Below are 13,000 nucleotides of genomic sequence, written 5' to 3' on the forward strand. Positions count from 1 at the left end.
ACTCTCGAGTTTTACCCTTTGCTTAATCGACCGCGCACCAATTAAGACAGGTTGAGTGGTGAATCGAGACGGCAGTAAGGCCACGTAAGGCTCCCCGCCCGCTCCCGCACGTCACGCCCAGCCTGCTGGTTGCCGTTTGGGCGTGGCCCAGCCTAGGGTGGCCGATTGGGCGTGGCGTGCTTGAGTAAAGGCGTGGCCGACAAGAAGAACCTACGCTCTGGATCAGACTCGGTAGTCTCCGGTGATCCTCGACAATTTCCGGCAACGGTCTCCTCCTCCGCCGATTCACGTCGGGCATTTCCGGCCTCTTTCGGGCTTTTACGTCTGGCTCCCGCGCGGATCTCTCCACTTCGGGTATTTCCGTGTCCCGCTCGGAGGTGCTCGGCAATCGCTCGGCCGCCCCCATCCCCCGGTAACGGTCGCTGGTGAGTTTAAATGAGCCGGGGCTGGCCGGGCCGGAGCCGCTGCGGGGGGGGCCTGAGGCACTGCAGAAAGTGGGCCTGAGCCTCAAGGATGACGGTGCTGCAGGAACCCGTCCAGGTAATGATAACCCTCTTCTCTAAGGCTTGGCTCACAGCCCCAGTCGGGAAGCCGCGTATGGCCACTCCGCGGCCTGGTGCGGCCTAGGCCGGGCTGCTTCTCCCGCCTCCCCTTATGCCGGGTCCTGCCTGTCTTCTCGTCAGTTCAGAGGCCTTGCCCGCAACCTAAGCCAAGTTGCCTCTGGCCCTATGTTACTTCGGTCCCTAGTATGAGCGGCGTTCGGCGATAATACCTCCCTTCTCCTCGGAGCCGACGTCCGGCTACTAGCCCCTCCTGTCAGTCTAGGGGCCTGGCCCGGCCCGGGTGAGAGATTGGGGCGTGGGGGCCAGAGCTCGCCCCAGGTGCTCTGCTACCTAAAGGATGACTGAGAAACACATTTGATCAGAGCCTGTACGATCTTCATAATGGTGGGGCAAGTTTGCGGGGGGCGGGGGGGTTGGTTTTGTTTTTGTTTTACGTGAGAGGGTAGAGCGGTGGTAGGATCGGTATTTTAAATACGAATTTCTCATTTGGTGACAGACTTACTGGCCCATGTTGCTTTTCTCGCTCAGTGAATTTGCCACTGAACAATGATCTAAGAGAACTCCAAGGCCCAATGCTGAGGTGCAAGCACCTATACACGGGGAGGGGTTGGAAATGGCAAATCTGAGTTTTTTTCCATGGTCTCTGATGGAGATCGGGAGTGTTTTAGTGTATGTTTATACGGCGTTCAGGAAATGAAAGACAAAAAATGTCTTTTCCATGATTTCACTCTGCTTAGCACACCAAGGTAGGCTTTGACGCACAGTGCTCCGAGGGCATGGAAGAAACCCTACAGATTTTAAGTGTGAGATGCAATGCCAAGTCATTTCCCCCTGCCGTCTGGAGAAATGGGATCTTAGTCCCTTAGTGATGGACCAGGTCTGGGAGACTTTGAACCCACCACTTGATCTTTGACTTGATCAGACGAGTTGACCTCTATCAACTGCTGTCATTGAGTCATGGACTTTATTTATTTTCGGGTTATAAAGCAAACTGATTTTAGAAGTTAATTCTTATTACCCTTGATAGGCCTTTGATAGTAAATATTTTAATACATCACTATTTTCGTATTTCCTTTGTTTTTCTTCAAAGGATAAAATACCCATTTCTTCTAGTTGACTTCTTCTCCAGCTCTTTACATGTATCAGCTGGTATTGTTAGAATTAGTATAATGTGGTATTTTATCTTAGGAAATTTCTCTGTTTGTAAGTTGTACCAGTGTTTCCAAAACTATTTCTTTTTCTTTCCTTTTTTTTCTTAGTCCTCACCCAAGTATGTGTTTATTGATTTAAAATTTTTTTTGTATAGGAAGGGGGAGAGAGAGAGAGAGAGAGAGAGAGAGAGAGAGAGAATCAATCAGTTGCCTCTGGTATGCACCCTCACCAGTGATTGAACCTGCGACCTAGGTATGTGCCCTGACTGGGAATAGAACCAGCAACCTTTTTGGTGTACAAGATTGATGCTCCAACCAACTGAGCCACCCAGCCAGGGCCCAAAGCTATTTCTTTTCTTTTTTTTTTTTTAATCCTCACTCAAGGACATTTTTTCATATTTTGTTCAGATAGAGTGGTAGGGGGAAAGAGGAAGAGAGAGCGAGAGAAACATCTACATGAAAGGGACACGTCGAGTGGCTGCCTCCCACACGACCCCAACCAGGGCCGGGGACAAACTGCAACCGAGGTACGTGCCCTTAGTGGGAACCGAACCCGGGTCTCTCTGGACCGCAGGCCAACACTCTAACAGCTGAGCCAAACCAGCCAGGGCCCAAAGCTATTTCTTAACATCCAAATTCCTCTTACTAGTGAAAAGTCCCATTTAAGATTTTGTTAGGGGGGGCCTAACATGAAATTAGAAGTTGTTATCTGTACTTTAAATGGATAAGTAGAGCACTCAAGTTTAATATGTTTCATATTCGGGTAATTTTGTCTTAATAATTGATACATTTGACTCCCCTAACACCCAAAGTCTTCTAAAATGATAAAGTAGTTGTATTGCTAGCCTATAACAACTACTTAATAATTTCAACTTGTATAAAAGCATGGAGAATAAAAGAAATATGTAGCCTATTATTAGATAGTACCCCTCAGGTTTCCTCTTTTTCCTTAAAATACTCTTGGAAGAGAGAGGAGGAGAGAGAGAGAAACATTGATTGGTTGCCTCCTGCACTCCCCCCACACTGGCGACACTTTGGTGCACAAGACCACGCTCAACTAACTGAGCCATACTGGCCAGGGTTTTTTTTCTTTAAAGTTTTAACGTGGACTAGCCAGTCTGACAAACCCGAAAGCCTAAATAAAAGCTCCTCTTCCAAATTATTTCTCATACAAAAGTGTTAGTTGTGTTTTGGGCACAAAAAAAACAACATTGCCTCCACCTTTTAAATTCTTCTAGCTGGGCTAATAGTCAAATTAACATGAGGCAGATGAACAAGAAAATGTCCAAGATTGATTATGGATATATGTGGGGTAGTACCATCAGACTATGACCCAAAGTGCATTGGACAGTTGAGGTGTATATGCCATTTTGGTCAGAGATGAAGGGGGACAAGGGTCTGAGATTTCAAAAGAAAACCTGGCAATTAACAGATAGACAAGAAAGAGCAAACATGTGGGAAACATTCTTGCTGGCCCACCCAGAAACAATGGGTCACAGAAGGAAGCTCAACAGCCCTGGCCGGTTTGGCTCAGCGGTTAGAGCGTCGGCCTGCGGTCCAGAGAGACCCGGGTTCGGTTCCCGCTAGGGGTGCGTATCTTCGTTGCAGTTTGTCCCCGGCCCTGGTTGGCTGTGCGGGTGGCAGCCACTCGATGTGTCCCTTTCACGTCGATATTTCTCTCTCTCTCTCTCTCCCACTCTGTCTGAACAAAAAATGGAAAAATGTCCTCGGGTGAGGATAAAAAAAAAAAAAGAAGAAGAAGAAGGAAGCTCAACAAACAGGCTTTGCTGGGTTCCTCACTTTCTGCCACATTTAGTTTATATTGTAATGATAAGGTGAAGCTCCCTTTCTTTTTCTATCTTAATTCCTTTTGGAGGTAAGGAGGAGAGTTAAAGGCTCTGAGTCTTGTTTCTTTCTTTCTTTTTTCTTTTTTATCCTCACCTGAGGACATTTATTTATTTACTTATTTTTGTATTTATCTTCAGATAGAGCGGGAGGGAGAGAGGGAGGAACCAGGGCTGGGGATAAACTGCAACTGAAGTACATGCCCTTAGTGAGAACCAAACCTGGGCCTCTCTGGTCCACAGGCCAACACTCTAACCACTAAGCCAAACTGGCCAGGGCTGAGTCTTGTTTCTTAATAACCAGTTTAAAATCAATATCCCTAAAAGGCATATTTTGTGGTGGCAAAATTTTGGTCCTCCACAAGTCTTTACAAAAATCTCTCCTTGCCCTTGCTGGTTTGGCTCAGCAGTTAGAGTGTCAGCCCGCAGACCAGAGAATTCTGGGTTTGATTCCGGCCAAGGGCACGTACCTGGGTTATGGTTCGTCCCCAACCCCGGTCGGGGTCATGCAGGTGGCAACCAATCGATGTCCCTCTCTCACATCAATGTTTCTCTCTCTCTCTCTCCCCCTCCCACTCTGTCTGAAGATAAATGTAAAAATATTCTCAGTGAGGATTAAAAAAAAATCTCTCCTATTAATAAATTCTGTCATAATTTTTTTTTTAAATCCTCACCCGAGGACATTTTTCCATTTTTTGTTCAGATAGAGTGGGAGGAAGAGAGAGAGAGAGAGAGAGAGAGAGAGAGAGAGAGAAACATCGACATGAAAGGGACACGTTGAGTGGCTGCCACCCGCACGACCAACAAGGGTTGTGGACAAACTGCAACCGAGGTACACGCCCCTAGCAGGAACCGAACCTGGGTCTCTCTGAACTGTAGGCCTACGCTCCAATCGCTGAGCCAAACCGGCCAGGGCCATATTTTTTTTTTTTTTTCCTTGTATTTTTTTTTTATTATTAATTAATTTTTGTTACAGAAGTTTCTCCTTTTTCCCCCACTGATTCCCCCTCCTCCTCCCTCCCCAGGGCCATAATTTTTTAATATAACTTTGGGAAAGACACAGTAGCCTAAATCATTTCAATTGGTGCTAATTTGGATATTTATAAAATTTACCTGATGAAATTGATAAAAAAACAAAGACATTTTAATAGATTTATCAATTCACAGTTAGAAATATTGGATGAAGTTGTAAAAAAAAAAGCCTTTTAGCCTGGCTGGTTTGGCTCAGTGGACTGAGTGTCATCCCATGGACTGAGAGGTCCCAGTTTGATTCCCGGTCAGGGCACATGCTCAGGTTGCAGGCTCGGTCCCTGGCCCTGGTTGGTGTCATGCAGGAGGCAACTAATTGATGTGTCTCTCTCACATTGATGTTTTTCTCTCTCTCCCTTCCTCCCTTTCACTCAATGGGAAGATATCCTTGGGTGAGGACTAACAACAACAACAACTAAATAATGACAGCCTGGATGGTGTGGCTAGTGGATTGAGAATTGTCCAGTGGACTGAGGGGTCTCGGTTCAATTCCTGGTCAGGGCACATGCCTCAGTTGCAGGCTTGATCCCCAGTGGAAGACATGCAGGAGGCAGTGGTTAATGTTTTTCTCTCACATCGATGTTTCTCTCTTCCTTCCTCTCTCTCTAAAAAATAATAAAAATACATTAAAAAAAAAAAAAGCCTTGTAAAAATCTCCTTAATAAGCAGTTTAGTAAGTGGGTACTATATACCTAATACCATTTTATTTTATTTTATTTTTTTTAATCCTCATCCAAGGACATTTTTCCATTTTTTGTACAGACAGAGTGGGAGGGAGAGAGAGAGGGAAACATCGATGTGAAAGGGACACATCGAGTGGCTGCCACCCGCACGACCAACCAGGGCCGGGGACAAACTGCAACCGAGGTACATGCCCTTAGCAGGAACCAAACCCGGGTCTCTCTGGACCGCAGGCAGACGCTCTAACCGCTGAGCCAAACCGGCCAGGTCCCTAATACCATTTTAGAGGTCATTAGATAGTGAAGGAGTACTTTTGGCTTAATATAAGATGTAAAGAGACAGCAGCTAACATGGATTCAAAGAGTACTGTATTTCAAATAACTTAACATTGAAGATGGTGTATTCAGAAAAATTGTGTTAGATTTTAAAAGTATATATTTGTAACTAAATTGATAAATCAACTGACATTGCACTATTTGATCTTATTTCAAAAATTTTACATATTCAGGTTAGCTGAAATACATTTGTTTATGAATTTTTCTTTTGGAAAATAGATTACCTTATATTTAGGTATGTTGACGAAGAAACATTCAGACTTGTAGAGAATTTTTGAGTTTTTTTGAGCCAAACTGATAATTGCCTGAAAGCAAAATCTCAACAGATTGAGAAAATGTTCCAGAGAATGGCAGTTTTAAAGCTTATTTTATATGTTAGATTCAAAGGAAGAGCTGTGCCCTGGCCAGTTTGGCTCAGCGGTTGAGCGTCGGCCTGCGGACCAGAGAGTTCCGGGTTCAGTTCCCACTAGGGGCACATACCACCACCAAAAAAAAGAGAAGGAGTTGTATTGAGGGGGAGAGTTACATGAAATTAATTGGTGGTAGATTAAGGGGAAGGGAGAAAGCGAAGCAGGGAAATCTCTCAGATTGGGTAAAGAGTAAAACAGACAAACATACTTCTTTTATACTGGTGGGTATAGGAAAGTTAACAGTGAACATTTACAGCACATAGAGATGGTATTTGAGCAACAAAATAACGGTAAATGGGTTCTGTGGTCTCATGCTCTGGTGGGAGGTTGTAACCTGAAGGGTCTGGGAAAAGGGATTACTCTGACATTCATTCCAAGGGTATGTTATCTTAGATGCAAAAAGACAATAGACAGGCTTAATTAAGGTAAAGATTGACCTTTGTCAAGGAAGCAATAGGCCTAGGATGTGACTACCTGCCATGACTCACTTTTAGTTAGGAATTTTTATGTTCAGACCATCCTGTGTGGTTACTTTCAGTCTCTTGAGTTTGTAAGGCCTGCCATGCAAGTCTTCCCTGAGCCTGTCAGATTTCCTATGTGGCCCCTTATTTCTCCACAGGTACAACACTATCCTGAAGACAATGCTACATAGTACCTGGTTTGAGAGATTAAGCTTTGGAGACTGGGGGTGGAGGAAGAAGTTATTGTAAATACATCATAATTTAATTCCTTTATGAACTAGTGTCTTGATACAGTCCTTGTGCTTATGGTCTATTAAGAGAAAGCATTAGACAAGTAATCACAAATTAATAATTACAAACTGTGATAGAAGGACATTGAAAATAGGATGTTACGCCCAGCCGATGTGGCTCACTGGTTGAGCATCAATCCATTCACCAAGCAGTTGCTGGTTTTATTCCCAGTCAGGGCACATGCCCAGGTTGTAGGCCCAATCCCCAGTTGGGGGCATGCAGGAGGTGACCAATCAGTGTTCTCTCTCATCAATGTTTCTGTTTCTCCCTCTCCCTCTTCTCTCTCTAAAATCAATAAAGAAAAAAAAATGAAAATAGGATGTTAGGAGAAAGATCTAATAGCAGGGCCCTGACCCAAGTTCAAGGTGCCAGGTTTGCTATTGGACCACAAAAAGAAGTAATGAAAAAAAGTTAAGAAGCCGCCTCAATGAAAAATCATATTGGAGAGAATGTTGTGTACCTGCTATGTGTCAAACACAGAAGAATATAAAAGACATTTTAAAACCATCTTACAAAGGCTGTCAGGAAAGACCTTTTTGAGCAAATAACTGAAACTGAGATCTGAAGATTGAGAAGAAAAACAGTAATTTGAAGAGCATCAAGAGAAAACAGAGTGTGTAGGGTCCCTAAGACATAGCATAACTTGGCATTAGAAGACCTGAAAGAAGGCTGATGTGGCTGGAATTGCATAGTAATGGAAGGCCATTTTCATTGCGAGGATAATGGGAAATCATTGAAGGATTTTCAGCAGAGGGTTGATGTGATCTTATGTAGATGTTAAGACTTCTCGCCCTGGCCGGTTTGGCTCAGCGGTTAGAGCGTCGGCCTGCGGTCCGGAGAGACCCGGGTTCGGTTCCCGCTAAGGGCATGTACCTCGGTTGCAGTTTGTCCCCGGCCCTGGTTGGTCGTGCGGGTGGCAGCCACTCGATGTGTCCCTTTCACGTCGATGTTTCTCTCTCTCTCTCTTCCTCTCTCTCCCTCCCACTCTATCTGTACAAAAAATGGAAAAATGTCCTCGGGTGAGGATAAAAAAAAAAAAAAAAAAAAAAAAAAGACTTCTCTGACTACTATAAAAAATGTAATGGGAGGAGGGAGGCAAAAGTGAAAACAGTCTTAGGATGAAGGTAATGTAGAGTAAAATGGTGATAGTGCGGTAGGTAAGAGGTTGATGAATTCAAGAAATGTTTTGGAATTAGAACCAATTAGACATGGATATTGATTGGCTGGGGAAGGTTTAATGATGGCTGCCTGGATTTCATTTTGGTGGTGCCAGTTATAAATGGAGAATCCTTTGAGGAAGGGGACACATTTAAAGGAGGACATTTAAGAATTCTGTCTTGTACAAATTAAGTTGGAGATTTGTAAAACCAGCCAGTAGAAATGTGGAGATATAACCTCTGATTTTTTGGAGGGTTTAGTCTTGTTGGGAAGATAAGAATGCTTAGCAGGAACAATTGGATAATGTTGTAAGTCAGTATGTATTTGGTTGTACAGATAATAAAGAAATTCAGAAAAGAGATAACTTGCACACTGAAAAACGGGTAAGATTTCTCCAAGGAGTAGAACTTAAAGCTTTAAAGGATGGGAAAGGTTTGAATTGGTAGAGAAGAGGAAGAACATTCTTGGCATGGAATGGCATGAGCAAAAGCCCAAAGTTGAGAGTGATATTTAAGAACAAGTAAAATATAGCCTTGGCTAGAATGGAAATTGAGAGCAGCAAGAGATAAGATTTTGCTAGCCTGGTTGAATCAGGTTATAGGGGACTTAAAATCTAGGCTGAGGAGTTTAGATTTTAATTAATTAATTAATTAATTTTTGTTAATCCTTGCCCAAGGGTATTTTTCCATTGATTTTTTTTTTAGAGAGAGTGTGAGGAGGGAGGGAGAGAGAGAGGAAGAGAGAGAAACATTGATGTAAGAGAGACACATCAATTGGTTGCCTCCTGCATGACCCTGACAGGCAAGGATCAAACATGCAACTGAAATATGTGCCCTTGACCAGAATCAAACCCTCGACCCTTTGGTCCTTGCTCTAACTGCTGAGTCAAACTGGCCAGCACTGAGGAGTTTAGATATAATTTATTGTAATAAATAGCCATTGTAGGTTTTTGAACCGGAGATTTCTGTAATAAAAGCACTGCTTTGGGAGGATCAATCTGGTGCTATTGGGAAGGAGTGATGAGACAAGAGTTAGGAAGACATATAGGCTAGTAGAAACATCCAGTTACATGGTAATATACACCAGGGTTTCACATACTTGGCACTATTGATGTTTCGGGCAAGCTAATTCTTTGTTGTAGGGCACACTGTCTTGTGTATTATGGAGTGTTTCCGGCATCCCTGGCACTCACCAGATGCCCCCTCCATTTGTGACAACTAAAAATCTCCCTACCCCCACCCACATTGCTAAATGTCCTTTGGGGAGCAAAATTGCCCAGATTAAGAACCGCTGATGTAGACCTAAACTAAGGCAGAGTTCTAGAAATTAGATTGTAACATATAATAGGAAAATTCCACAGTGATTTTTCCCCCCCTTATACCTTCTTACATTGTCTAAAGCTTTTATTATCCATTTTGTTATGGTCTATAAAAGGCAGCTATTTTCTTTTTTGACAAGAACAAAACAAAACAATTTATGTGGTCACATTTAAGTCTGAGTTAATTGTATAGCTTATAGAGGCTTATTTATATTTTAAGTAATAAGGCATGCTTAAAAAGAGCAAGCAAGGAAGGAGCTTTGCCATTTAATTTTTTTTTTTTAATCCTCACTCGAGGTTATTTTTACATTTATCTTTAGACAGAGTGGGAGGGAGAGAGAGAGAGAAACATCGATGTGAGAGAGACACATTGATTGGTTGCCACCTGCACAATCCCAACCAAGGTTAGGGATGAACCACAACCAAGGTACATGCCCTTGGCTGAATTGAACCCAGGACTCTGGTCCACAGGCCAACGCTCTAACCACTGAGCAACTGACCAGCAACCGGCCAGGGCTGCCATTTAATTTTTATGTTGTTGATTTATCTTTTAAATTAATGCAACCTAGGACTGACCTATTAATTTAATCAGTAGGATTTCTCTTAAACTTTCTCTGTTTGGCTTCATAACTTTTTTTTTTTTTTTTTAATCCTCAAGGACATTTTTCCATTTTTTGTACAGACAGAGTGGGAGGGAGAGAGAGGAAGAGAGAGAGGGAAACATCGATGTGAAAGGGACACATCGAGTGGCTGCCACCCGCACGACCAACCAGGGCCGGGGACAAACTGCAACTGAGGTACATGCCCTTAGCGGGAACCGAACCCGGGTCTCTCCGGACCGCAGTCGGACGCTCTAATCGCTGGGCCAAACCGGCCAGGGCTGGCTTCATAACTTTTAGCAGCATTTTATCCATGTGGCTTTAATTTGTAGAGCTCCTGAGGTGATGTACTAAGTGATATTCTTTTCCTTTTTTTTATTTTTTTTATTTTTAATCCTCACCGGAGGACATTTTTTCCATTTTTTATTCAGATAGAGCGGGAGGGAGAGAGAGAGAAACATCAACGTGAAAGGGACACATTGAGTAGCCGCCACCCGCACAACCCAACCAGGGCTGGGGACAAACTGCAACCGAAGTACATGCCCTTAGCAGGAACCGAACCCGGGTCTCTCCAGACCACAGGCCGATGCTCTAACCACTGAGCAAAACCTGGCCAGGGCCTAAGTGATATTCTTTTAGGGGCAGACCAGTTGGGCAGAAGTAGATGAGTAACTAACTAGGGGACTAATCTTAGCCCTGCTCGTTATCAGCTACCAATTTGTATTGTGTTAGAGAATAATCCATTCCCCAAAAGAGACAACATTACTCAGGAACTGAGAAGTGCTTGAGCAGAGTGGTGAAGGAAACTGTATGTGGTGTTCTCTTAAGCGACAGGTTTTGCAACTAGGATATATGGGAGCTTGAGTCGGCTGTCCTAACTGTCTCTTTCTGACCCTCTTAAGAATTGGTGATAAAGAAATGTTGTTCTGCCCTGGCCGGTTTGGCTCAGCGGTTAAAGCGTCAGCCTGTGGTCCTGAGAGACCCGGGTTCGGTTCCCGCTAAGGGCGCGTACCTCGGTTGCAGTTTGTCCCCGGCCCTGGTTGGTCATGCGGGTGGCAGCCACTCGATGTGTCCCTTCACATCAATGTTTCTCTCTCTCTCTCTCTTCCTCTCTCTCCCTCCCGCTCTATCTGAACAAAAAATGGAAAAATGTCCTCGGGTGAGGATAAAAAAAAAAAAAAGAAATGTTGTTCTGAGCAAAGCTTGATTTTTACATCAGAAATGGGTAGAACTCTTGAATATGGTACTTTATTTCTCTTTCATTTCTTTAATTTTATTTATTCTTTTTATCCTCACCCGAGGACATTTTTGCTTTTATCTTCAAATAGAGAGAGAGAGAGAGAGAGAGAGAGAGAGAGAGAGAGCCATGGATGCGAGAGAGACACATCGACTGGTTGCCACCCGCACGACCCCAACTGGGGCCCAGGTCTGTCTGGCCCGCGGGCCAATGTTCTAACCGCTGAGCCAAACCGGCCAGGGCTCATTTCTTTAATTTTAAAATGAAAAAAATGTAAAGTTCTAGGACTTTGTGGCCATAGTATCAGTAGTACTAAGGTAGCTGGTAAATCATTTGTGTCTTTTGTGGCTTATGTGTCACAAAATAATTGTGGTAGATATGCTAGGAGATGTTATATAATAGAAAATATAAATTACATGTATGGATTTATTTATATTAAGACATGGGAAGCAAAACAGTTTTAAGTGCCTAATGTGTACTGCTCAGTATACTAGGAGCATTATATATGTATTATTTTATTTCACCCACACAAGTCTGAGAAATAGAGTTCCATTTTTCAGATGAGGAAATTGAGGCTGAGAAAAGTTAAATGATTCCCCCAAAGTCACACTACTGGAACTACTGGCACACAACTTTGAACAAAAGTCTCCAACATCAAATCCTGGGTATATTCTTTCCACTTACCATGTTCTTTCATTTACAACAAAATTAAACAAGTTCTTAAGAAATCCTCATATTTTATAAAGGAATAATTAGGTGGTGATTATTTGCATTACAAAATAATTCTTCTCTGTGCCACCAAGTTTCTTCTAATAGATATTTCCAGAGGACCTTAACAAATTGAATATTCGATAATACTGGAGAAACTGTAAGCTAAGACTAACATGTAAGACACTAACAATGGAAGGACTGCCTGTAGTCAAAGATCATTTGTTTATTAATTCAACTTACATTAGTTAAGCACTTGCTTTATTTATTTATTTATTTTTAAAATATGGAACGCTTCACGAATTTGCGTGTCATTCTTGCGCAGGGGCCATGCTAATCTTCTCTGTATCGTTCCAATTTTAGTATATGTGCTGCCAAAGCGAGCACAAGCACTTGCTTTAAAAATACATAATAGATGCTGGGATTATAATAATAAGCAAAAACAGATATCCCTACCTTTTTAGAGTTTGTATTATAGTGAGGAAGATGTTACTCAGTACTCTCCTAAATAAATGTAAATTACAACAGTGAGAATTATTATAAAGGAAAGGTGCTTGGTGCTATTAGACTATATAATATGGAAGCCTAACCTCATCCGGGGGTCCCTAAAAAGCCTTCCCTGAGAAAGAAGTCCTAAGAATGACTAGAATTTGCATGGTTTGGAGGAAAGGAGGAACATGACAGGTAAAGTGAATTGTATGTTTAATGGGCCTGCGGCTCCGGCAGGAGGGTAACATGACAGGTTTGAGGAGCTGAAAGAAAATCATTGTGCTAGCATCGAGAGCATAAGAAAACATGATACAAGATGAACTGGAGAGATAAGCGTGTACTGTACCACACTGCCTAATTTGGTGGCTTTGGTTTGGTGGATAGTTAGAAGCCACTGAAGGATTTTAGCAAAGGGGTAATATGATCAAATCTGATTTGTGAAAAGCTCACCGGGAGATAATGGATCATAGGGTAGAACAGAATTCAGATGCCAAATAAAGCATTATTAAAGTGCCCGGCTGGTGTGGCTCAGCGGTTGAGCGTTGACCCATGCACGAGGAGGTTGCTGGTTTGTTTCCTGGTCAGGGCACATGCCCAGGTTGTGGGCCAAATCCCCAGTGGAGGGCATGCAGGAGGCAGCCAATCGATGTTCTCTCTCTCCCTTACCCTCTCACTAAAATTCAATGAAGAAAAAAAAGTACTATTAAAGTAATCTAGGGAGCCCAA

The 13,000-nt window shown here is 43.0% G+C and overlaps 1 protein-coding gene and 1 non-coding gene across 9 annotated transcripts in view; one reads left to right on the plus strand and one right to left on the minus strand.

The window, feature by feature from the left end:
• Positions 1 to 424: 424 nt before the first annotated feature.
• The window catches only part of CDC27 (cell division cycle 27), a 73,958-nt gene continuing 61,382 nt past the window's right edge, over positions 425 to 13,000 (plus strand). For 6 of the 8 annotated variants that reach the window (XM_036268247.1, XM_036268248.1, XM_036268255.1 and 3 more), the window contains exon 1: positions 487 to 540. In XM_036268247.1, the coding sequence (XP_036124140.1) occupies positions 514 to 540 (27 nt within the window). In that variant the 5' untranslated portion in view covers positions 487 to 513. Of the gene's footprint in view, positions 541 to 13,000 lie in introns of all 8 variants that reach the window. The other 2 variants (XM_036268249.1, XM_036268250.1) reach the window with 2 other exon arrangements.
• LOC118635200 lies at positions 12,066 to 12,172 on the minus strand. The gene has a single exon (XR_004960523.1). It is a non-coding gene; the product is annotated as a U6 spliceosomal RNA (small nuclear RNA).

Source organism: Molossus molossus, unplaced genomic scaffold (genome assembly GCF_014108415.1).
Source record: "Molossus molossus isolate mMolMol1 unplaced genomic scaffold, mMolMol1.p scaffold_m16_p_19, whole genome shotgun sequence".
Taxonomy (NCBI): Eukaryota; Metazoa; Chordata; class Mammalia; order Chiroptera; family Molossidae; genus Molossus; species Molossus molossus.